The 22,560-nt window shown below is 48.6% G+C and overlaps 1 protein-coding gene across 4 annotated transcripts in view; it reads right to left on the bottom strand.

Annotated features, from left to right (window-relative positions):
- Window positions 1-14,979, bottom strand: part of GAB2 (GRB2 associated binding protein 2) — an 82,889-nt gene extending 67,910 nt beyond the window's left edge. For all 4 annotated transcript variants that reach the window (XR_001552827.2, XM_015852451.2, XM_032442275.2 and 1 more), the window contains exon 1: window positions 14,686-14,979. Coding sequence is in view for 3 of the 4 variants with exons in the window: in XM_015852451.2 (XP_015707937.2) it covers window positions 14,686-14,760 (75 nt within the window). In the remaining variant the exon portion in view is untranslated. The remainder of the gene's footprint in view (window positions 1-14,685) is intronic.
- Between the last annotated feature and the right edge of the window lie 7,581 nt (window positions 14,980-22,560).

Genomic DNA, 22,560 nt, shown 5'->3' with positions numbered 1-22,560 from the left:
TGAACTCTCCATGGCTTTTGGGGGGTAATTCTTGCAGCCTACACCATCCATTCAGCCGTATAGAAACACCTTCTCTTGACAGATGGATCCCCAACAGGTCACAGCAGCCCAACACCTGGTCCTGAAGCTTTAGGTTGAACCAACCCAGAATAAATCAGGGTGGGCACACTTCACCTCAATGCCTTGCCTTGCTAAATATAAGTCTGATGGGGTTGAGCAACCTGCTTCCCACCTCCATCCATTGGACCAGACGGTCTTTGAGGAGAGAGAACAGAAGAGGTTTATGAGAAGGTCTCATGGGTTATGGAGAGCAGAGCCAAACCCCAATCCTACATCCAGCCAACAGCCACTTGCAACCTCAAGCCCTGAATTCATACTTGCTGGTCTTCCTTAAAGAACTCAATGTTAAGAACTCCCATGCCTCTGCACCCTATAACCTGGGCTTTGATTACAGAATGGTAGAAAAACACAGGGGAAAAAATACCTACTCATCCTTCTCATTTGGTTTTAAAAAAGCCTCAGAGCTACTTGAAGGACTTGTTGCTGTTGGGATAACCTCACGACGTAGGGGAAATGGGGAAGATAAAGAAAGATAGAGAAGTCAAAAAGAAATAAATAAGGAAATAATATTAAAAACAAAACAAAAACCAAAAATAAACCATCCACCAAAGGAAACAAAAGCACTCCTAATAAACTGAAAATGTTATACTAAGTCAGGGATCACAAGATCGAGCCCAGAAAGGTCCAAATGGCAAGAACACGCTGTTAAAAACAGATGGGGAAAACAAGACAGGAAAGGTTGAGACTGTGTTTCTTAAATGCAGTTCCCAGCATGGGTTTTAGAGGTGATGCTGGTGTGGCTGGGGAGGTGGTGGGTGAAATACCAGCTGTCTGCATCGCCTGAGCCATCCCTGTGGAAACCTTAAAGCTGGGAGATGGAGGAAAAAAGCTTCATGTTAAATCCCTAATCAACAACTTTGGAAACTTAGATTTTCCAGCATGCTGAGCCCAGGCTGGCCATGTGATGATTCAGGTTTATATTGCAGCTTTTTATATCTTGAAGTTGTGTGTGTGTGTGTGTGAAGTAGTAAGGCTTGGTCCTCACTGTAGGGCTGTGCTTCAAGGCAGGGAATCAGGCTTTGTTTCTGCAAGATACTGCAGCACGGGCATGGCCATGGGCTTGCAGAATCATAGAATTGTTTGGGTTGGAAGAGACCCTTAAAGGCCATCTGGTCCAACTCCCTTGCAATGAACAGGGACAACCCACAGCTCCATCAGATGCTCGGAGCCCCATCCAGCATGATGCTCTGCTCAGCACTGTCCAAGCAGGTCCTCAACAAGCAAACACAAAGAGGTACACGCTGAGGAAAGAGGGCTGAGAGCAGGGACTAAATGTTAAAAATTAAAAGAAAATTAAAAGAAAAAGAAGACCAAAATAAATGGAAAGTTCAAGGAGAGATGGGGAGATAAAACTCCTGATGACAAGCTTGTAGGATATACCAGATGGTATCAGCTATCCACTAACCCTGATAGAGACTTTCCAACCTAAAAACACACACATATATATAATAAAAAGCCTCCTCTGAATGTGTGGAAACAGAGCTGGAGCAAGTACAACAATGGATGTGGGGAGCCCTGGTTGGGGCCATGCTTTCCAGGAGCTCCAACACACCCAAGCCAAGTGCTGTTATTTATAGGAAGAGGGGCTAGTCTGGAAGATCTCAAAACATGCTGAACTCAAATATCTGGAAGATCTCAAAAATATTTGTAAATATTAGGGTTTGGCTCAGGTGCCTTTCTATGCAGGAGAGGAGGAGATGAATACTTTCCAAAGCTCAAACCAATGCCTTCTATGAGATACAATAAACTCAACTGATTCCCTTTATTATTTTGCATTCCTTCATGCTCTGGGTTCCAAGAGATGCCTAAACTTCCAAGCACATAGGCTGTCAGCACAGCATTTCTAGCCCAGCAGGAAGTAGGAGCTATCTCCAGGGAGAGCCTATTTTTGGACACCTAGCCAGTTCCAAACCAAGCCTTCAAACTTTTGCTCGTTATTATTCAGATGAAGGCAGCAGAGCGGGAGAGCTGAGGCATTCCCACAGAAGCTCACGCTGCTTCTCACACTGTCAGGCTCTTGGTGCTGCGTGGAGATGTCTTAATGGGGCTGGGATAGGTTTGGAAACCCATGGGTATTGTTCTGGGGGTTTCTAAGGTCCTGGGTGGAGATGCAGGTGTTTACATCCCAATTCAAAACAGGAGTTCTTAATTTCTGCACGGTTGCATGAGGCCAAAGTGGATGGAGAAGATTCCTGTCCTTTCCACCCCAAATAGCCCAATCAAAACCCTTGTTTGCAAGAAAGAATTGCACTCTGATAGCTTTGCATGCTACTCACCACACCAGTAGTGTTAGCATGGATGGCAGTAGGGCACCCCAGAGCCACACTGCTGAAGAACTGCATTACACAACACAAACTGCATCATCCTTTTTCTTTTCTCCTTTCACAACTCCTATTTATACATTAAAAACAAACCAACGTATCTAATAGCCATCTTTAATTCATTCCTTCAGATAAATAAGTTAGAACAGAAACACCGGGCAGTACTAAAAACCCTTTGGCTGAATTTAATATCTATTAGAACCCGCAGTCATGATGGAAATGTATTTATAACTGCAAACCTCCACTAAATTATCTTAACAGCCTCTAGCTGTTGCTCTGATAGCCAAAACAGCACAGTAAATTACCAGCTCACAGTACAAAATTACATGCGTTGCTATTATACCCTGTTTTAGCCCCAGACACTCTCAAGCAGGGTGAGATTTACTCTTGTTACCCAAGCGAACTCACATGTGTACACTGAGTAAATCCCCTGACTGCAGCTGCAGGGCACAAACCCACAGTGAGCACAGCACCAGCAACACGAGCTCAGTTTTCCCCCTTCTTTCCCACGTCTGAAGGGTTTTCCGCTCATCAGATCCCCTGTCCTGGCTGTTGGGCTGAGCTTTCCAACAGGCTGAATCCACTCCTCTCCTTGTCTCATCTATCATAGGATTTCAGGATATCCCGAGTTGGAAGGGACCCATGAGGTGTATCGAGTCCAACACAGGACCTCCCAAAATTCAGACCCTGTGTCTGGGAGTGACAACTGCAAGGAAAGGCAGACACGAAGGGGTTCTTCACCAGGCACACAGCCTGAACAGTGTGGGACCAATGACCTCCAGAGGACCTTCCAGCCCCAACCTATGGGTGATTCTGTGGGATGCAACGTAAAAATAGGGAAGATGATAGATAGGACTGAAGGATGTTGTTGGAAACTGATATCCAATTCCCAGCTTTCTGACAGCCTAAGAGTCACTTCACACTTTCATTTCCTATTTATAAAGCAGAAATAGGAAAGACCCAAGCATCCAGCATAGCCACAAAGGCAATTTCTCTTTCAAAAACCTGCTGGATATCCAAACTGCTCACCCCAAGCCTCTGCTAAGCTTGGATAAGCAATGTTAAAATCCTTCACATCCTTCAATCCTTCACCTCAGCGCTGTGATGCCAAGATACCATAATTTTCAGGTTAGATGGGTGAATGTTAGCAAGAGAGTTGAAAGTGTGAGATGTGAAAAGACAGGGGAAGAAAACAAACCCAAACTTATCCCATGTTGATGGTCTTTGGGCACAAAGGGATGCACATAGAGTGGCCTGGGTTTCAGGAAGACCTTAAGGCTCTCCCAGTTCCAACTCCTGCCATGGACTGGCTGTCCCCCATCAGCGCAGGCTGCCCAGGGCCCCATCCAGTCTGATCTCCAGCATCTCCAGGGATGAGGCACCCACATCTCTCTGAGCAGCACTGCCAGGTCCTCACCATCCTTCACATAAAGAATCTCCTCCTAACATGTTACCTAAGTCTCTCTTTTTATAATTAGCCATAACTTCCACATGCTTTGATGGTCACGACCCCAAAGGAAGGTTTACACCAGGCCCTCCTCTGTTGCAAAAGGAGGTGAGGACTGTGCCTAACCCACAGCAGCTTGAACAGCACTGTGCAGCAGAGTGGAGCATGTGATCCATGAGCAGCTCATCCAGAACACGTAGTGCTGGATTCTCACCTTCCATTTCAGCCCCAGCTATGGCTGGCTAGTGGGTGGCTTCAGGTACAAAGAAATGCAAAGAATAGGCTTTAAACCTTCTTACTTCTTTAATTAGAAATGCAAATCTTGAAGCTTCTTGCCCTCAGCACCTCGATCCTCACTGAAATTAAGGTCCACAACACTGACTTGTAGGACAGCCTACCTCTGCTTGCACATGCGTGTAATTACTGAAGGGCCTTCCATATTAAAAAACCTTTCAAACGACCTTCCCCTCTGCACAGAACCCATCCCAAACTGCTCCTTGGAACGCTAGCACATGATGCATCGCCTGCGTGCGTGCCAGCTGGCTGTGCTGATTTGATGCTAAAACGAGCTCACTGATTGATTCTGAGTCGAAGCCTCAGCCAACGTGTTTTGCAAGCGTTTGAGACAACAGCCCAGTCCTTTCCAGCACTCTCTCGTGTTGCTTTGCAAAGGGTGCAATTCAGGAGCTCTAATCTCAGTGGTGGGAGAGGCTCTGTGTTGAGTCTTGCTGGTCCCAGACCGATGCAGACCATGTTGTAGGTGGGAACTCTCCAAGAAGTCTTATGAGCCTGAATGTCCATGACCAGCTCCTATTCTACAATTGATGCCATGGGATCATAAATGCCCAATTCTTGAGCACAAAGGGGACCGATGTTGGCTCTGAGCTGGGTTCAGGATCACTTCTCCCCAATGGATCACATCATGGGAGAAAGCTTACATGGGGTCACATTGGACGCATCCTGTTCTGTAGGTGGGTTCAAGTGATGGGGTGGGATATCTGCCTCACAGTGTGTTATTGGAGCCCATGGCACCTTGGTGATGTGCCACATGCTTTGAAGTACCCCATAAAACATCCCAGTAGCCAAGGTAGGACCCCTCTGCAAGGATGGCAGCCCCATGTACTCTACCGGGCCCCTCTCCCATTCACTCTCTCTGGAAGGTGGATGTCCCTGGCTGTTTTGCAGACCCGTGGTATACAGCTTTCCCAGGCTCCTAATCACTCTCCTCGCCCTTCTGCAAAGAGCTTGGTGTCAGGGGTCCACCCACACACATTTCTGTGGGATAAAGTCCCGATTGCTGGCAGGAAGGCTCTCTGCACACACAGATGGTTCACAGCTCAAACCCCAATTTCCAGCTTCCTCCAGGGACCAGCCTGCATCGCTTCTCAGCATCTGCCTGGCACAGGCAGGAGGACCCCAAGCCCTGCGCTCCGCGTGATCGCCAGCATCCCATCTCCTCTATTTTGTCTTTTATTTCATAATTCTATTTATTTTATATCTTTTACCCCTGCTTCGAGCCAGCAGCGATCACACACTGCTCACTGTCTGCACCGCTGCTGTCGCTACGGATAATACACATATTATATATAGGTAGGGATGGGCTCAGCTGCCAGCTCCACTCCCCTCCTCTGCCACCCCAACCCTGCGCCCTGACCCCAAAACAATGAGCCCTTCTATTCCCCTTCACCCTGCTGGAAACTCTGCTCTGACACTGTGTGCAGCAGTCAGGGGCTGGAGGAGGCAGGGAAGGGAGAACACAAGCCTCAAGTCAGCAATTCTTCCACTGTCACAGCAAATGACATTTTCCTGGGAGCTTCCTATCTGGAGGGGGTTATTTAGGAACGACACAGAGAGCTGCAGAAGAGCTGGAATCAAAGGAGCTGTGTGCTGGATGGACGGCGTGGGAGCAGCGTGGCTATTTTTTGCCTTAAATATGCTGGTATGGGTATGTGTTGGGTCTGCCCCTTCCTGCGCTGGATGGATCTCAAGCCCACAAGCTGCATGGCAAGAAGACTTGGATGTGCTGAGGTGCTCTACAGAGAGGAGTTGAGAGAGACTTTGAAAGGGAGAGGCAATGGTGAAGTACTAAGCACCTGAGCTGAATTAGGTCCTAAACCTTCCCTGTCCTTGTGGGTGCCATATCCTTGGAGGCGCTCATGGTCAGGTTTGTTGGGGGGCCCTGGGTGACTGACCATGGCAGGGGTTGGAACTGGACAGCATTAAGGTCCCTTCCAACTCAAGCCAATCTGTCATTCTGTGCCACCAGGAAAGAGGAGGACAAGGCAGGTTTACCAGTCAGTTCTGGGAATGAGACAGTCCCCATTCGGGTATGACATTAAGTTGAGCAACTGACATCCTTTGGCAGCAGCAAGAAAGTCCACAGGGACATTCAGAAAGTCAGGGTGGAACCTGAACAAGCAGCTGTGATCATCAGCAAAACTTAATCACCGAAAATCTATGAGATTCAGAGACCACAAATCTTTGACTCAAATGTTATTTCCATCATACCATATGGATGCAGGAGCTGGAACACCACCAGCGGGATGTCTAAATGCCTTCCAAAGCAAATGCCTTTGGAAAATACCAGGTTTAAATGGAATATGATGCATAACAAGTGCTGAGATGCCATTAGGACAGCGTCCTGGAGTAACCCATGAGACACAATGGAAGTATTTCAGGTGCCCAAAAGGTGCTGGAAAGTAGAAGAAAAATGCAATAAAAACCCATCCAAAAGCCCAACCAGCAATCTCTGCTAATACTTTACAGGGAAAAATACAGACTGAACACACAGGATTTAAACCTACTGAGGCCATGGGAAGAAGGGGCCAGAGCAGCGTTGGCAAAGCTTGCTAAGAGGAAGAAGCAATTCAAATGCTTAATACAGAAATGTCTAAGAGCTGCTCCCAACTGGTCCTGCCGCACAGCCAGATTGAAACCATAAATAAAAACGTCCAATTTCTGGCCTCAAAGTAAACCTCCCATCCTGAGCAGGCATCAGTGCTGGGTGAGAAATATCACATTTGGACAGAGCAGTTCATTTCTAGGTATTATTGTAATGCAGACTGATGCAATGTTTCCCAGATCCTTCCGACCTGCTCCAGGAAAACTGTACAAGAGCTCAGAAAGAAGGAATCAAATACGAGAGGACAAATCCAGAAATGAAATCCCCCCACAAGTTGCTAGCATCAAATTATTCCAGATTCATTGGAGAAACAGGCGCTGCTGGCTACAGGCACAGCAAGAAACACACACTTCCAGCATTCACATTTTCCTCTCATTCTCTAAAGGCACAGCTCGTAAGCTGAAGACGATTATGAGTTTTTTTTTGGACTGAGGTTGATGTTTCGTGTTCATTTATATATATATACATATATATATGCTGCCCGCAATCCTCAACTACAAAAGCATCCAATCATAGAGGGCAATTAGCGCAGCACTGTAAGTAGTTCATTTCTAACAGCAAAGACTTCTTGGAATGGATGAAAGTGGAAAAGCCAAGCAATATCCCAAAGCTTTCCCTGCCTCCCTTTGCATTGCTCTGCTCTGAGCTGTGAAAGGAGCAGTGGTGATGCCCAGAGATCATGCATGCAATCAAGATGAGAGATTTTTCTTCTCCAAGCTACTCTTATTTAAACTGAATTACAGGATGCGCAGCCATTGGTAAGCTGCAGGCACCAAATGAAGTGCTGCCATTCAGATATGCTCCTGGCTTATTCATGAAACTCATACAATGTGTATTGCTGATCCTGGGCTGAACCTCTTTTTGCTTAGATTCTTGGCAGGATGGGTCTGCGCCATAGGGGTAGGATGGGCCATGCAGCACAGCAACGACAGAACTCAGAAACCTATTCCAGCTCTGAGACTGCTCCCCATGCACCCTTCCCAAGACAGAGATGAAAGTGCTGCATCACCACCTCTGGCTGCCCTAAGATCCAGCTGCAGCATCTCAGCATTACAGCAGGGGAACAAGACCTTGGGATGTCCTTACTCAACTAGATGGGATGAACTACCTGAAGGGAAGGTATAGCAAACTGGGGGTCAGCCTGTTCTCCCAGGTAATATTGATGAGAACTAATGACCTTAAGTTGCACAAGGGAAGATTCAGGTTGGATATTAGGACAGATTTCTTCTCTGAAGGAGTGGCAGTGCTGTGGCACAGGCTGCTTGGGAAGTGGCGGAGTCAGAATCCATCATCCATCATCCATCATCCATCATCCATCATCCATCATCATCCCTGGAGGTGTTCAAGAACCATGGAGATGTGGCACTGAGGGATGTGGTCAGTGGGCATAGTGGGTGTGGACTGACAGTTGGACTAGATGATCTTGGTGGTCTTTTCCAACCTTAATGGCTCTACGTTCTAATTAATCTAAGTCATGACTGGTTCCCAGCTGAGATGGCCCTGAGCACAAGTGCGGTCAAACCACCAACTTGCTCTGTGCCTTGGTTTCTCCATCTGACTAAACCTTCCTGGCCTCATTGAACACCCAACACAGAATCACAGAAGAGTCACAGGGGTTGCTGGGCATCACTGAAAAGAGCCTGGCCCCATCCACTTGGCTTCTGCCCTTTAGGTATTTAATATCCATTGATAAGATTCCCTCTCAGTCTCCTTTTCTCCAAGCTGAACAGTCCCAGATTTCTCATCCTTTCCTCATAAGGGAAATACTCCAGACCCTCAGTCATCTTTGTGGCCTTACACTGGACTCTCTCCAGCACTTCCTTAACTTTATGAACCAAGTAGCCCAGAACTGGTCACAGTACTCCAGATGTTGCCTCAGCAGGTCAGAGCAGAGTAGGATTACCTCCTTCAACCTGCTGGCCATGCTCTTCTAATGTACCCCAGCATAACATTGACCTTTTTGGACACAAGAGCACATTGCTGGCTTGAGGCCAACACCAAGTGCTTTGAGTCCAAATTCTGGTTTCCTCAGCTGCTACTGTAATCCAAATAAATAATATTTGCTCTGCCTTTGAGTCACTACTATAAATTATGTGCTTTGGTCTGGTAAACACTATTACATCATCTCTTGCATCTAACATTCTCCAAAAGAAAAAGAGAAAAAAAAAGGTTTGAGTATCACTTTTGCTCTCTTCCAAAGGGAAATGAAACAAGCTTCCCACAACACTTTCTTCAAGTACTGTTCGTGGTCCTTAAGCCCAACCTGTGTTTTGCCACTATTGATCTCTCATTTCTACTGTGGACTTGGCCAGGACCATTGGCCAGCTCTGAAGTCACAATGTGGCCACAAAGGAGAGATGAAGCACAACATTCACAACACAAATACCTCACCCCCTTGGCCATGTCTTTGAGCTCACCCTGATCAAACCAGTCCAGAGGCCCAGTAGCAGAGGAGCTGTCTTAGCACAGCATGTATTGTAGAATCATAGAATGGCCTGGGTTGAAAAGGACCACAATGCTCATCCAGTTCCAACCCCCTGCTATGTGCAGGGTCACCAACCAGCAGACCAGGCTGCCCAGAGCCACATCCAGCCTGGCCTTGAATGCCTGCAGGAATGGGGCATCCACAGCCTCCTTGGGCAACCTGTTCCAGTGCGTCACCACCCTCTGAGTGAAAAATTCCTCCTAATCTCTAACCTAAACCTCCCCTGTCTCAGTTTTAAACCATTCCCCCTTGTCCAAGAGTTTGGTTCCACCATCCCCTGAACTACCCTTTCAGTAGGTGGAGGCTGGAGGTCAAGAATCACAGAATCACGGAGGCTGGAAAAGACCTCTAAGTCATCCAGTCCAACTGTCCAGATGATCACCACAAGGAGCATCACAGTGAGAACATACCACCATCACACTGACCCCAGGACCTTCTCCTAAGGAAAGTGGTCCCAAGACAAAGTTGCAAGGAAAAGGCTGTGTGTTTTGACTTGTCAGTATATGATGCTGCAGAGAAACAAGAGAGAGGGAGCATGATCCTTGTGCAGTGTTGCACAACAGAGGTGGTGATGTCCTGGAAAGGGGAACGCACCCTCTGACCTGCAAACACTTCTCTGCTAAGAGTGAGCGCTCATCCCTCCTCTGAATCATGGGGCTGACGACAATGGCCAAACCATCTGATGGCCCTTTTGAATCAAGGTTGTAGATTACATGGGAGGAGCAGGGTGCAGCAAGGCAGCTTGACAGCTGGATTCACAGAACCATACCATATCCTGAGTTGGAAGGGACCCACAGGGATCAACAGGTTCAACTCCTGGATCCACACAGCACCACCCAAACCCAAACCCGATGTCTGAGAGCAGTGTCCCAATGCTCCCTGAGCTCCATCAGCTCAGGGCTGTGCCCACTGCATTGGGCAGCCTGTTCCATGCCCACCGCCCTCTTTCCTCACACCCACCTGACCCCATACGTTCCAGTAAAGCCTCCTTCTTTTTCTTCCTGAATTCAGGCTCGAAATCCCTAAACTCACCCAAACCAGCACTGGAAAGGACTTGGAGAATCTGTCAAATTTATTCCACTGCCTCACAACAGGCACTCCTGAGGCACTGCTTGGACAACCTGCTCTTTGAATCTTCCTTCCACCGACGGAGACTCTGAGCCCATCCCAAACCATCTGTTCCACCCCTCACAGGCAAAGCATAGGAATTTTTTTTCCTAACGCTATTTCCCTTTGCTGCAGCTTGAGCTCAGCACTTCTTGGCCTCCCATTGCTGGCTTCAGACAACAGTTTACTCCCTTCCCCTTTGCAGCTACCTTTGACATGCTCAAGGACTGTTATTTCTCCTCTCATCCCCAGACTAAACAACTTCATTTCCTTTAGCCTTTACATGCTTTCTAGGTTTTTGCTCATTTTTTGGTGCTTTTCTCAGGAGATTCTCCAACTGTTTTCTCTTTTCAGCGGAGGGGAGCATCCTGAGTTAGGCACAGACAAACACAGCAGCTACCCACTGGGGAAGAAAAGGAGGAGCTCAGATTGCTTGACAGCCATCTCTTAGACTTTCACTACAGACTTAAAAGGATGTCTTTCTTCTCTCCTCCTCCCTTGACAACAGGGTTGAAATATTGGTACCCCAATCATTTGGGCAGCCTAGCACTTCTTTGCACCGCTGGTCCTATGGCTTCACCCTACATCTGCTTCCTTTGTCCACATCCTATGTCCTTTTTAGTGAGGATGTCCTTGCTGTGCAGCTTCAGGCGGGATACTGAGGATCTCCTTCAGGGCCCAAAAGAAGTCCTTCAGTGGGAGATACTCAAAGAACAGGGCTGCAGGATTCCAGCACCATAACCCACTACGTCCCTTAAGCTCTTCCCACTGCATAGGAGAGACAGCCAGCCTTCAGATGACCTTCATATGGCTGGGTATAAGGAAAAGTTTTTACAATAAGGGTGGTGAAGCACTGGCACAGGCTGCACAGAAAGGTGGTGGTTCCCCATCTCTGGAGACACCCAAGGTCAGGCTGGATGGGCTCTGAGCACCTGATGGAGCTGTGGGTGCTCCCGTTCAGTGCAGGGGAGCTGGACCAGATGGCCTTTAAAGGTCCCTTACAGTTCATATGATCCTATGATTCTATGACCTTGAGTAAACCGCTCCTGTTTGATGTGAAGATATCCACTGCTGCACCAAGCAAAACACTCCCCTCAGTTAAAACAGCGGGAGAACAAGAAAAGCATTAAAAGACTGTAAAACCAGTGCAAGGAAAAAAAAAGGTTTTGTTTGCAGCAGAATTGTAGCTGCACATCTCAGCCAGACAGAGATAGCTGCATGGTACATAAATGCACAGGCAAAGAGCGCTGACTTAACGACAGGAAGCTCCCAGCTCCTCAGCGATGACAGCAGTTCATTTCTGCATTGCCTTTCTATGAGAGCCCACCCCAAACCTGACTCTGAATAAAGAGAACTGAGCCCCCAGACCCACGTGGGGCTGAGAGACAACAGGCAGCGGTGAATCTATCACACAATGAAAGGCAAGGGGTTTGGTTAGGGACTGGATTTTGTGTGTGTGTGTATATATATGTATATATATATATGTATATATGGACATGCACACATATGTATACACATATACATGTTTATTTATTGCAGGGATGTTTTAAGGAGGAGCCAGAGCTAAAGGATGGCTTTGTGCTTTGTGGCGGCACATGAGGAGACCTTTCCATGCGTGAAAGTCACAAGGGGAGAAGGTACTGAAGTGTTTGCCTTGAAAAATACTCAAGCCAACCAGTGATGGAGCTTGGCATCCCAGGCAGAGCTGAGGTATCAGTACTTTGGTGCCTCCAATGCTTTTGATCTTCATGTGTTTGCCTGGTTTTCCTCTGGTAACATCTATGGGGCTCACCCAAGATCAGAGCCCAATGGACTAAGGCTCTGAGACCACACATGCCCCAATTACAAGGCAATAAAGGCACAATTGAAGCAGTCATCGTTTGATCTGGTGAACATCACGTCATGGAAGAGAAACTCCTGACCCCAATATTTCCCACACACAACCCACTAAAGCGAGACCGTAACTACAGATGAAGGCTGTGCAGATCAGGTATAGAGAAGGGCTCCCCGCCCCTATAGGCTCTGGATGGATACTATTAAGAAAACTGAGCATCCTCCCCTCTTGCCAAAGATCTCCTTGAAAAGTAAAACCCAAACAAAGCCCGGCTTACGCAGCACAGCCCTTCCAAGGGCACTTTCAGCAACACACCCATGGGCAGACACGCACGGCTGGAAAGCGCTTGTCAAAAAGAAAATAAATCCATCATCTTTCTTCCCTGTGTCAATACAGGCAGAGCAGGAACTTCAAACCCAATTAGCAGCATCCTGCAGCTTGAGATTCCTCCTTTGAGGTCGCCAAGCAGAATATAAACCAAGAGAAGAGGCGAATCCTTCCTTGGTAATCTGTACAAAAGCCACCGTGAGGGCTTTTTGTGCGTGGAAAATCAAAGTCCGACCGTGTGTTTTTGTTGTAGGTTGCACGGGAGCAGTGCTGTCAGCTTCACAATCACAGCCACTCTTGGAGAGAACCATTTGATCAACACATCCAACCACTATTGGATGGTATTAATACTACTACAGTAAAAAGCAAAAGGGATTGTAGAATTACAGAACGGCTTGGCTTGGAAAGGACCTGAAAGATCAACCCGGCTCCAACCCCCCACCATGGGCAGGGCTGGCAAAGGGATGGAGCAGAATGGGTGACAAACGTCCCCAGACCCAACCCACAAGGCAGGAAGCCAACAGCAACCGGAGTGACTGGAGGGGAAGTCGGTGCCCAGCAATCCCCCCGAGCTCCATCTGCCCTGCGCCGCTTCCTGCCCCGCACGGCTGCGTGGGATGGATGGGCGCATCCCGCCGTGACCGCGCTTCCTCCGGGGAGCATGGGGAGGGGGAATAAGGATGTTTTGGAAACATAGGTGGCTTGCAAAGCACTTTGGGGTGTATCTGGATGAAAAGCGTTCCCTATGCACGTCGGTAATTAGCTCGTCACACCCTCGTGCGTGGCGTTGAGCAGATTGATGCTGGAATGCTGGAGCACAGGCTGGATATTCAGCCGACGGTGTGAGCACCCTTTCAGAGGGCGGACGCCGGGGAGCTAATGATGTTTGATGAGTTAAGGCCACCGGTGACTCAGGATCAGCAATTAGTTGATTTCTGAGGGAGGAAGGTGCTTTGCTCCATTAAGCTAAAAGCATCCTCCACAGTTCAGCGTGCACAAAGTCATCCCGTCCATCTCCCAGAAATGCCTGCACACGCATTGGGCTTTGGATGTTTCCCACATAAACAGCCATCTGCACCTCTGTCTCAGTACATTTGGGGTTGGATTCCATCCCCGCTCCATCCCCACACCTTGAAGGGGCACAGGGAATGGATAGCGAAGGGTTCAATGCAAGGAGACACAGCACCACTGATAGGGCTGCTCCTGTTTTGGGGGAGGCTGACAGCACCACTGATGTCTGACAGGCTGCCTCTGCTCGGGGTGAGGCTGGTAACACCAAATCACAAATGGGATACTTCTCCAACCTTACGTTAGCTTGTAGAATGGGACTAATAATCCAACTCCCTTTGAAGGGTACACAGCAATGCCTCCATCACTCAACACCAGGCAGGTGGATCCCAAAAAACACACCCATAGGAAAGAGATGAGACCGAAGGATGGAGGTTCCCATGGAGAGAGAGCATCCACGGGTGGAGGATGAATGTCCCCAGGAAAGAGAGTAGCACCCAACCAGGCACATCCTCACGAGCTGATGCCGGCACCGGGGCGAGGGATGTGCCGAGTCATAGGGTGGCAACTCCTCCAGCCCTTCACGGAGCCCATCAGGCAGAGGAGGGCTCAAAGAACAGTTATTTCTTTCAACGAGCAGCGGGGAATGTGACAGAAGCGGCATTTGGACCCTCTTTTACAACTTCCTCAACATGTTTTGATCTCCGCCGCTAATGGCACAAAGGGCGATCCGAGCGCTACCGGGGCTGATCTTCAAAGCGTCGGAACATTGCGGGATACCGAGGAATCGCGGGCTGGGAGGGGCGGGGGGGGGGGGAAAAGCGATCGTTATGGGGCTCGAGGAGGGAAGCGGAGATGCTTCACCTTTACCCTTGGGGACAAAGGTATCCCAAAGGAAGCACGGCTGTGTCAACCAGCACCCGACGGAGGGACTCGGCGATCAGAGCTGTCCCCGCAACCCGGGGTGGTTCCGATGGGAGCGGGCGGGTGGGGGGGCACGGAGCCAACAGCGGGCAGCAGGTGCAGCGGCTGTTGGGTACGGAGCTCCCATCCCCATCCCCGTCCCCATCCCGACCCTCATTCCTACCCCCCACACCCTCATTCCCGTATCTCCATCCCTGTATCCTCACTCACGTATCGTCTCAACTTCTTCTCCGGCGGCGACTTTCGGAGCCAGCCCGAACACACCACCTCTCCTCCTCCGCTCATCTTGAATGCAAAACCGGGAGAGGAGAACCGAGAACCGGGCGCTGTCTCCCGGGGCGCTCAGCGCCCACAGCGCCGGCCCGGGGAGGAGGGAGCCGGGAGGGAGCGGGCAGGGCCGGAGCAAGGGAAGGAGGGAGGGAATGAGAGAAGCAGGGAGGGACCGGGGTGGGGGGGCCGAGCACCGCCTCCCCCCTCCGCTCGCCCGCTTCCAGCGGCGGCTCTGAGCTGGTAAGCAGGAAACCGGCCCCGGCCCCGGCTCACCACGCCTCCCTCCTGCTTTAAAGATACAAAACCCGCCCGCTCCCGGCGTGTGGAGACGGACCACGTAGTGCTGTGCACACCCCACTGCCCCCCACCCAACCCCCGATATTGCCTCGTACCCAGGCTGTGGACCTGGCCCGTTTCTATAGGACTTGATCCACTGTTCAGCGGGTGAGCGCCTGCCTTGCTGGCTTAATCCTAAATCGTAGAATAACAGAATCGTGGAATCATGATGTTTTGGGATCCTAAAGTCCACCCGGCCCCAACCCTTCCATAAGCAAGGACACCTCCCATACAGCAGGTGACACAAGCCCCATCCAAGCTTGGGACAGGGGCACCCACAGCCCCCATAGCAAAGAATTACCTCCTAGCATCCAACCAAAATCTCCCCATCACCGTTTGCAAAGAGCTTGCCCCATACCCCTTCCCCACTCCCTATGGCAAAGGTCCTTTGCACCCCAGTAATGCTCCCACCCCACTGCATGCAATGGAGGTGCCACAGGGAAAACAAAGAGGCTGGGTAAAAAAAAAAAAAAAGAACAACAAAAGCCAATGCAATGGCTAAAGCAAAACCCTCCTGGAGGAGGAGGGGAAAGAAAAATAATTGAGGGGAATCGATAAAAGCTTCATATTTTATTATTGATTTTTAAATAATGGAGCAGTACCCACTGAAAGGGGATTGGAGTCTCCTGCAGACGAGCTGGGTGTTGTGTTACAGGGTATTATGGCCTGGCTGAGATTAGCTATCATCTCCCAGATCTGGGAACGCTGCGCATTTACAGCCTGATCCCCTCCCCGGCTCAGGCTGCAGTAACATCAGCCTCCTTCCCAAGAGCAGCATTAGGCTCCAACCCTCCCTTCGCTCCATCCTTAAACCCCAAATCCTCCATCAAAGTTCTCCAGAGCCCTCCTAGCACAACACGCTCACGCTGCTGTTAGTGTTTTTAGGATAATACAACTCAGGTTTGCTCGCTGAGGACAGATTTCCAAGGCTGTATGACAGCTCTGCCCCAAACCTGCTTGGGCACATTCACTCCCTGCCTCCATTTCCCTGTCCTTCTGTTTCTTCATGGGCAGGGACGGTTTCTCTTTGTGTGGCTGCGCTGTATCTGGTGCAATAACAACTCTGCATAGGTTGGGTGCTGTGTGTAACGTGTAGGGTTGCAGTGCTTAAGGCTGCAGTGCTTAAGGCTGCAAAGTACAGGGCTGAAATGCTTAGGGCTGCAAGGTGCAAGGTTGCAGTGCCTAGGGATGCAAGTTGTAGGGCTGCAAGGTGCAGGGCTGTGATGCTTAAGGCTACAAGGTGTAGTGTTGCAATGCTTAGGGCTGCAAGGCATCGGGCTGCAGTGCTTTAGGGCTGCAATACTTAAGGCTGTAAGGCATATGGCTGATGGAGAGGGGATTTTGCAGCACCTGCGAGCCATGCTTGCAGCTCACAGTGCCTCTGGGAAGCAGCTATGCCACCTCAATTTGAGACAGGGACAGCAGTGAAGCCGTATGGTGTTTATCGTCTCTGCCAACACACAAAGGAGAGGAACAACCCCTGAAGGAACATGGATAGTATTTGTTAGGAATGTATTATTTCCAAAGCTTCTTTTTATGTTGGTTTGGTTTGGATTGGGTTTTTTTTTTCTGCAAAAGGCAACAAAAAGAGATTTTTTTGACCTTTTCACTGCCTAAAAGAAGGGCTTGGTCCTATGCAAGCGATGCAGAGGCGCCAGCTATGGGCACATCACAAGTGCATCCCTAGTGGGATGCTGATGGAGCAAGGGAGGACAGGGAGGGCACTGCTCACCCAGCTCTGCCCTATGTGTCAATGCATAACCCAGAGGCATCTGGCACATTCAAAGGGACAACAGCATCCTTGTGGCTGGAAAGATCTCTCCCAGGCTGCCAACCTGCTAAAGGGTTTACAAAGTGTGACTGGAGAGCAGAAAGTCCCCATTAACACGCAGGTACCACGCAAAGCTGTTCCATCCACGCTTGATGTTAATGATTCACAGGTCAGGAATTTGCTCCTACTGACACAGATGCAAAGTGGTGTCAGTTTTAAAACCAGTTACGGAGAACCCCGCCTGCATTTTTATGTTAACAAACTTTCCCCACGCAGAGCTGAAACACTCCATGTGGGACTGAGATGTTTAAAGAAACGTTCCGTAATTACCATCACTGCAATGAGTTATTCCACGGTCTTTGGTTCATGACCACGCACTGCCCTTTCTCTCTTCATCCCCTATTGCAGATCCCATTGACTCACACGGTTGCATGGCCAGATATACCTCAGCAGTCTCTAAAACACGACCCTGAATTATACTTTGACACCTTCAGCTCTGCCTGTACCCACAGCCTCCAGCACAGCACTATAGCACAGGGCCAGGAGTACAGATACGACCCCAATGCATTGAGGAGTTAAAGACCATGCATGTGGCTTTGCTTTAGCAGCTCATAACAGAATTCCTGATTTGGTAGAATTGTTAAGGTTGGAAAACACCTCTAAGATCATCACATCCAACCATCCACCCAATGCCTACAGAACCACGTCCCTAAGTTTCGAGCTGTTCCTGCAAGCCAGGCTGAACTCAGGTTGGGATGCACTGAAAAGAGCGACTCTTCCTACTGCAGGAACCTCGGTGGTTTCAACCCTGAAATTCACTGCGCTTCCCTGCTCGTGTGGGGGACTGAAACACGGCCCCAAATGTGTGTAACCGAGCCGTGCCACCTACCGGCAGAAGGGAAGGCTGCAGTCTCAGAGCATCTGATGGAGCATCTGATGTCCCTGCTCATGGCAGGGGAGCTGGACCAGATCGCCTTTAAAGTCCCCTTCCAACTCAAATGATTCCGCAGAGCTGTGATGCTCTGACTCAGTTTCCCTCCCCGCACCGGGCTGTTGGTGAAGGATGCACACGTGAGGCATTCCCAAAGCTGAATGCTTCGGGCTATTCACCCCAGCCAGGCACCAAGCCCTCAGAAATGCCCAACATGTTGGTTAATACCAACCTACACACACTGCAGGGTACAGGCATCTGCTGTACTGCACGCTGGTGCACGGCTGCTTTTTGATTCAGAGCGGATGCTCGGCCTCTTGAGATGCAAGTCCACAATGCGACCTGACTTTATCTTCCCCAAACAGTTCCTGCTGCAGAGCTGGATGGAAGCGGCTTTATTGCATCCCGAATTTTCAAGGTTAGAGGGAAAAAAAACCACCATCACTTTTAAGCAGAGCCTTTTGAAGATTTCCAACCTGCATAAAAGAGCACAGCAACCCTCCCTTCTCCCCCCCAGAACAGCCAGCAATCGAAGGAAAGCCACGAGACAGCTCTGTCCTTCGGTGATAGACAGCAGCTCCAGCTGCTTTCCAAGAGATGGGGAATATTAGTGCAGGATGCTTCGATCAGATAATGAGACAGCTTGGAGCACCTTCACTACAGTGCTCTGGTAAAGATGGGGGCATTGGAGACTCAAAAAAGGGAAGATGATCCAAGGGTCAGCAGTGTTCAAAATGTAGCAATGGGAAAACAACGGATTAAATTGGGACCCAGAGAGGGGCTGGGGGCTGCTCTGGGTTTTCCTCCTGGGGCAGAGCTGGGACCCTGAGGTGCCTCCAGCCTCAGCTCATTGGTCACACTGTGATGCTGTGATCCTGCACGGTCTCCTCTCTGCTGGGAGCTTGGCCAAACCCAGCCCATCTCATCAGGAGGGGGAGGCAGCAGCAGCCAGGCAGTGGGATGATGAGCCCAAGTCTGGATGCAGCCAGGGGATGCTTCCAGTCCTTTCATTCAAAGCTTATTAAATGGGTTTTTTATTTGGGAACTACAATTCAAGCTAACCCCCAGTCCTGCTTTCTGCACCGAACTCCATCTAATTTTGCTGCAAGCTGAATGAGACAAAATCCTACTGATGCTCTTCATGCTTGGTCCTTCCTCTGGGATGGATCGGAGCTCCTCATGCAAACGCTGCCTGGATCCAGGTCTGTATGGAACAGACACCATTTGATGCTACTGGGGCTCTGATCACAGCTGGGCCCAGGGCAAGCAACCATAAAACAAATCATCATAAAACTAGCAGGGAGAAATCTTGCCCGGCTCCCCTGCCTGGTGCACGCTCCCATCCTTAGGCATCACTTCAAGAGCAGATGGTGCTCTGCAGTAGAGCAAACGAGCAATTATCCTCCTGACACCCCGCAAGGCCTCCCCGCAAGAAGTTACTTCACCCCAAGCTACGAGCTGTTGTCTGGCTTTTCAGGATAATTGGATGTAATCAAGTTTAATTCGGTCTGTGCAGTAACTCTGAAGACTTTTGTAACTGGATTACTGTCGGCTCAGCGGTCATATGCCATTATATTTGCTGGTCAGAACAGAAGCCAGAATAAAAACAGATGCCTTCCCCCCACTCCTGCTCCAATGACACCCCTTGAGGATATGGGCGTGCGCTGTGTGGTCGAGATAATGAACTAAAAATTCTATTAGGAGAAGGAAGTCATTGCTGTCATATTACGTTCAGGCCTCTCCTAGAAAGTGTAAGTTATTATAGTGCATTTCTATGTTTGTTTACAGTTGTAGAGCTAAAAATACTGGGAGCACAGATCTATGATGCAGATGTGTATTGAGGTGTATAAATGGTTGTTGTACAGAAACTGAGATCATGACTACTAAGATCCCCAAGTCCAACTCAATCCTCACTGACTACGTCCCTCAGTGCACACATCCATGTTTCCTGAATACCTAAATTTTTCTTAATATCTAACCTGAACCTCCCCTGGTGCAATTTGAGGCCATCACTTAAGGACAGATCTACTGCAGGTGAGAGGCATGTGGTAAATATAATGAAGCCAACAGCATAAAGGCCTTCCAACCCCCTCTGGAATTAACTTACTCAGGTAGCACATGAAAAGCTGTTCTCATCATCTTTTAGGTCAAGTTCTATGGACTTACAAAATCATCACAGGATTGTTTAAGTTGGAAGGGACCTTTAAATGCCATCTGGTCCAACTCCCCAGCAATACACAGGGACAGCCACAGCTCCATCAGGTGCTCAGAGCCCTGTCAAGCCTGACCTTGAATATTTCCAAGGACAGGGCGTCCTATGCTCTGTTCTAATGACTCCCTCATGCTTAAGGTCCAGTGATTTCACCCTGACTAATGCTAAGGCCAGACAGATGGGAGACTGAAATACAGCACTTTCTGAACAGTGAAAATTATCATAGCATCAATGCATGGAGGTGATGTGATCTTGTGGTTTCACAGCATTTTAGGCTGTTTGGAGGGATAGGAACCACATTATAGCCCTGGCTGAAATGGAAAATGAATGTAAGATAGATAACTCTTAAAAGTCAGTCAGGTCTGAATCACAAATGAACTGTAAAAAGGCCAAAGTGCAAAGAGAAGTCTCCAAGACCCGTGGCAAAGGAAGATCTCCAGCTCCCAGTCTCAAATGCTACAGAGAGGCCACCCTCACAGCTGAATGCTGTTAAGCTGTGGATGCAGGCATGTGCGTCTCTGGTTATGGCCAGATGGCTATTTGGAGTTTCTAATGATATGGGAAATGAGCACTTCATAATGTTCTGTCTCAAAGGACTGAGCACAAACTTTCTTCCATTCTCCATACCAGCACTGTTACAGATGGCACCAGATCTCAATCAGTGCTAAAAACAGTACATGTGCTCCAAGGAGACGGCGATGTACTCCTGCAAGGCAAATCACCCTCTGAGTTCATATTTGTTAATATGAAATTTGTTAAATACTTGAGCCCTCTACTGCCTAAAAATCACCACAAACGATTATTAATGCCGATAGCTTTTGGAAGTGTTTTTAAGCCACTGTATAAGCACTCAGATTTCATCTGCGTTATTATTTGGGTTCACTGAGTTCAAGCATGGAGGTATATAGAAGACACCACCTCTGCATGTTTACAAAGAGGCACCCAAAGCACCAACTTCAACTGCTGTGCATTGCCCCTTCTCAGTGGCTGTGACGCTGTAGGAGCTGTTGGGAATGCCAGGATGCACATGGTGTTTTATTTACAGTATACAACTGGAGAGGTCACCTCAAGGGCTTCAAAGAGATGCTGCCCTGAGCCTCCAGCCTGGCAAGAACAAGGCCTCAGGAGTTAAAAGCAATGCCAGAACCTCCTAGAGCCTGAGGTGTTCAAAGGGTTACAAGGATAGGATCATAGAATGGCCTGGTGGGTTGTAAAGGACCACAATACTCATCTCATTTCAACCTCTCACTATGTGCAGGGTCGCCAACCACCAGACCAGGCTGCCCAGAGCCATATCCAGCCTGGCCTTGAATGCCTGCAGGGATGGGGCATCCACAGCCTCCTTGGGCAACCTGTTCCAGTGTGTCACCACCCTCTGAGTGAAAACTTCCTCCTAATCTCTAACCTAAACCTCCCCTGACTCAGTTTAAAACCGTTTCCCCTTGAGCACTGAATTAATGCTCAAAATACTCTGTGAAGACACCATAGAACTACTATAGAGCCACTGAGTCCATGAAATACAACTATTTTCCCATGTGGCTGGAAATCTGGATCCTCTTTAAAAACAGATAGGACAGAACAATCCAATAAAGAAATGTGTGCAATGTTTGTCAAGGCCACCTCCCAGAACACAGTGAGATTCTTTCTGAGCCATTTGTGTATTCTTTGCCTGTGAGCCCCCTGGTTGGTTGCTTCTGAATCCAGAAGCTTCTGCTGTTACAGAATAATACATTATTACATTGAAGTATCAGTACATGAAGCTGCTGAAGGCAGTGAGGCATATACGGCTCTTGGTGCAAAGCTAAAAAGCTTAGCAGAGAAAATTAAAAATACACCCAGTTGGCTGCCTCAAATCATTCAGGAACAAAAAAATAAATAAATAATAAAATAAAATCAATTGTAAGAGTAATAAAAATAAACAGCAGCGCTGTGAAATTTGTATTGCCAGATCTGAAAAGCCTGGGGACACGTAGGGATAGATAAAAATCACTGAAGCGAGGTCTGGGATCTTAGAAATGCTAAAAATGCATTTGAAACCAGATCAACTGCAAACGTTCTGGTGTGGGTGCACCCAAAGGTGGAGGGAATTCTCACAGGGAGGTAACGAGCAGGGATTTAGGCCCATGGTTCTGCCATCTACCTTCCATAACCTCGGGCAAGCTGCTTCACTGCTCTGTGCCTCAGCTTTCTGCAGTAAAACAGTGTCAGCACTACCAGCAACAAGGAATCTTGAGTCGTTTCACCCACATTTCACCCATAACTGAGCCCACAATTTCTGCTATTTGTCTTTTAAATGGCCACACAGCTTCGCCTGGTGCTGCCTTTTATGTGAAAGCATCTTTGCCCAACACCTTATGCAGCAGACATTGAGACGCAGCTGTAGGACAGATAATCACACATTTCACAGCAGCCATAAAACAATGGGAGCCATAATTTCTTTGAACTCTGGGTCAAACTTCTTGTTAGCCAAGCCTGTAAGATCTCATACAGTAAATTATATACGTCTCTTTACCAGCAGGATCATAAAATAAAACTTTACAATCCTTCCGAAGGTCACGGCTCTGC

The sequence above is a fragment of the Coturnix japonica genome, chromosome 1 (genome assembly GCF_054131305.1).
Source record: "Coturnix japonica strain WE chromosome 1, WE-NBRP24, whole genome shotgun sequence".
In the NCBI taxonomy this organism is placed as follows: domain Eukaryota; kingdom Metazoa; phylum Chordata; class Aves; order Galliformes; family Phasianidae; genus Coturnix; species Coturnix japonica.
The sequence above is the reverse complement of the archived record's forward strand: the minus strand, read 5'-3'. Positions and strand labels throughout refer to the sequence as shown.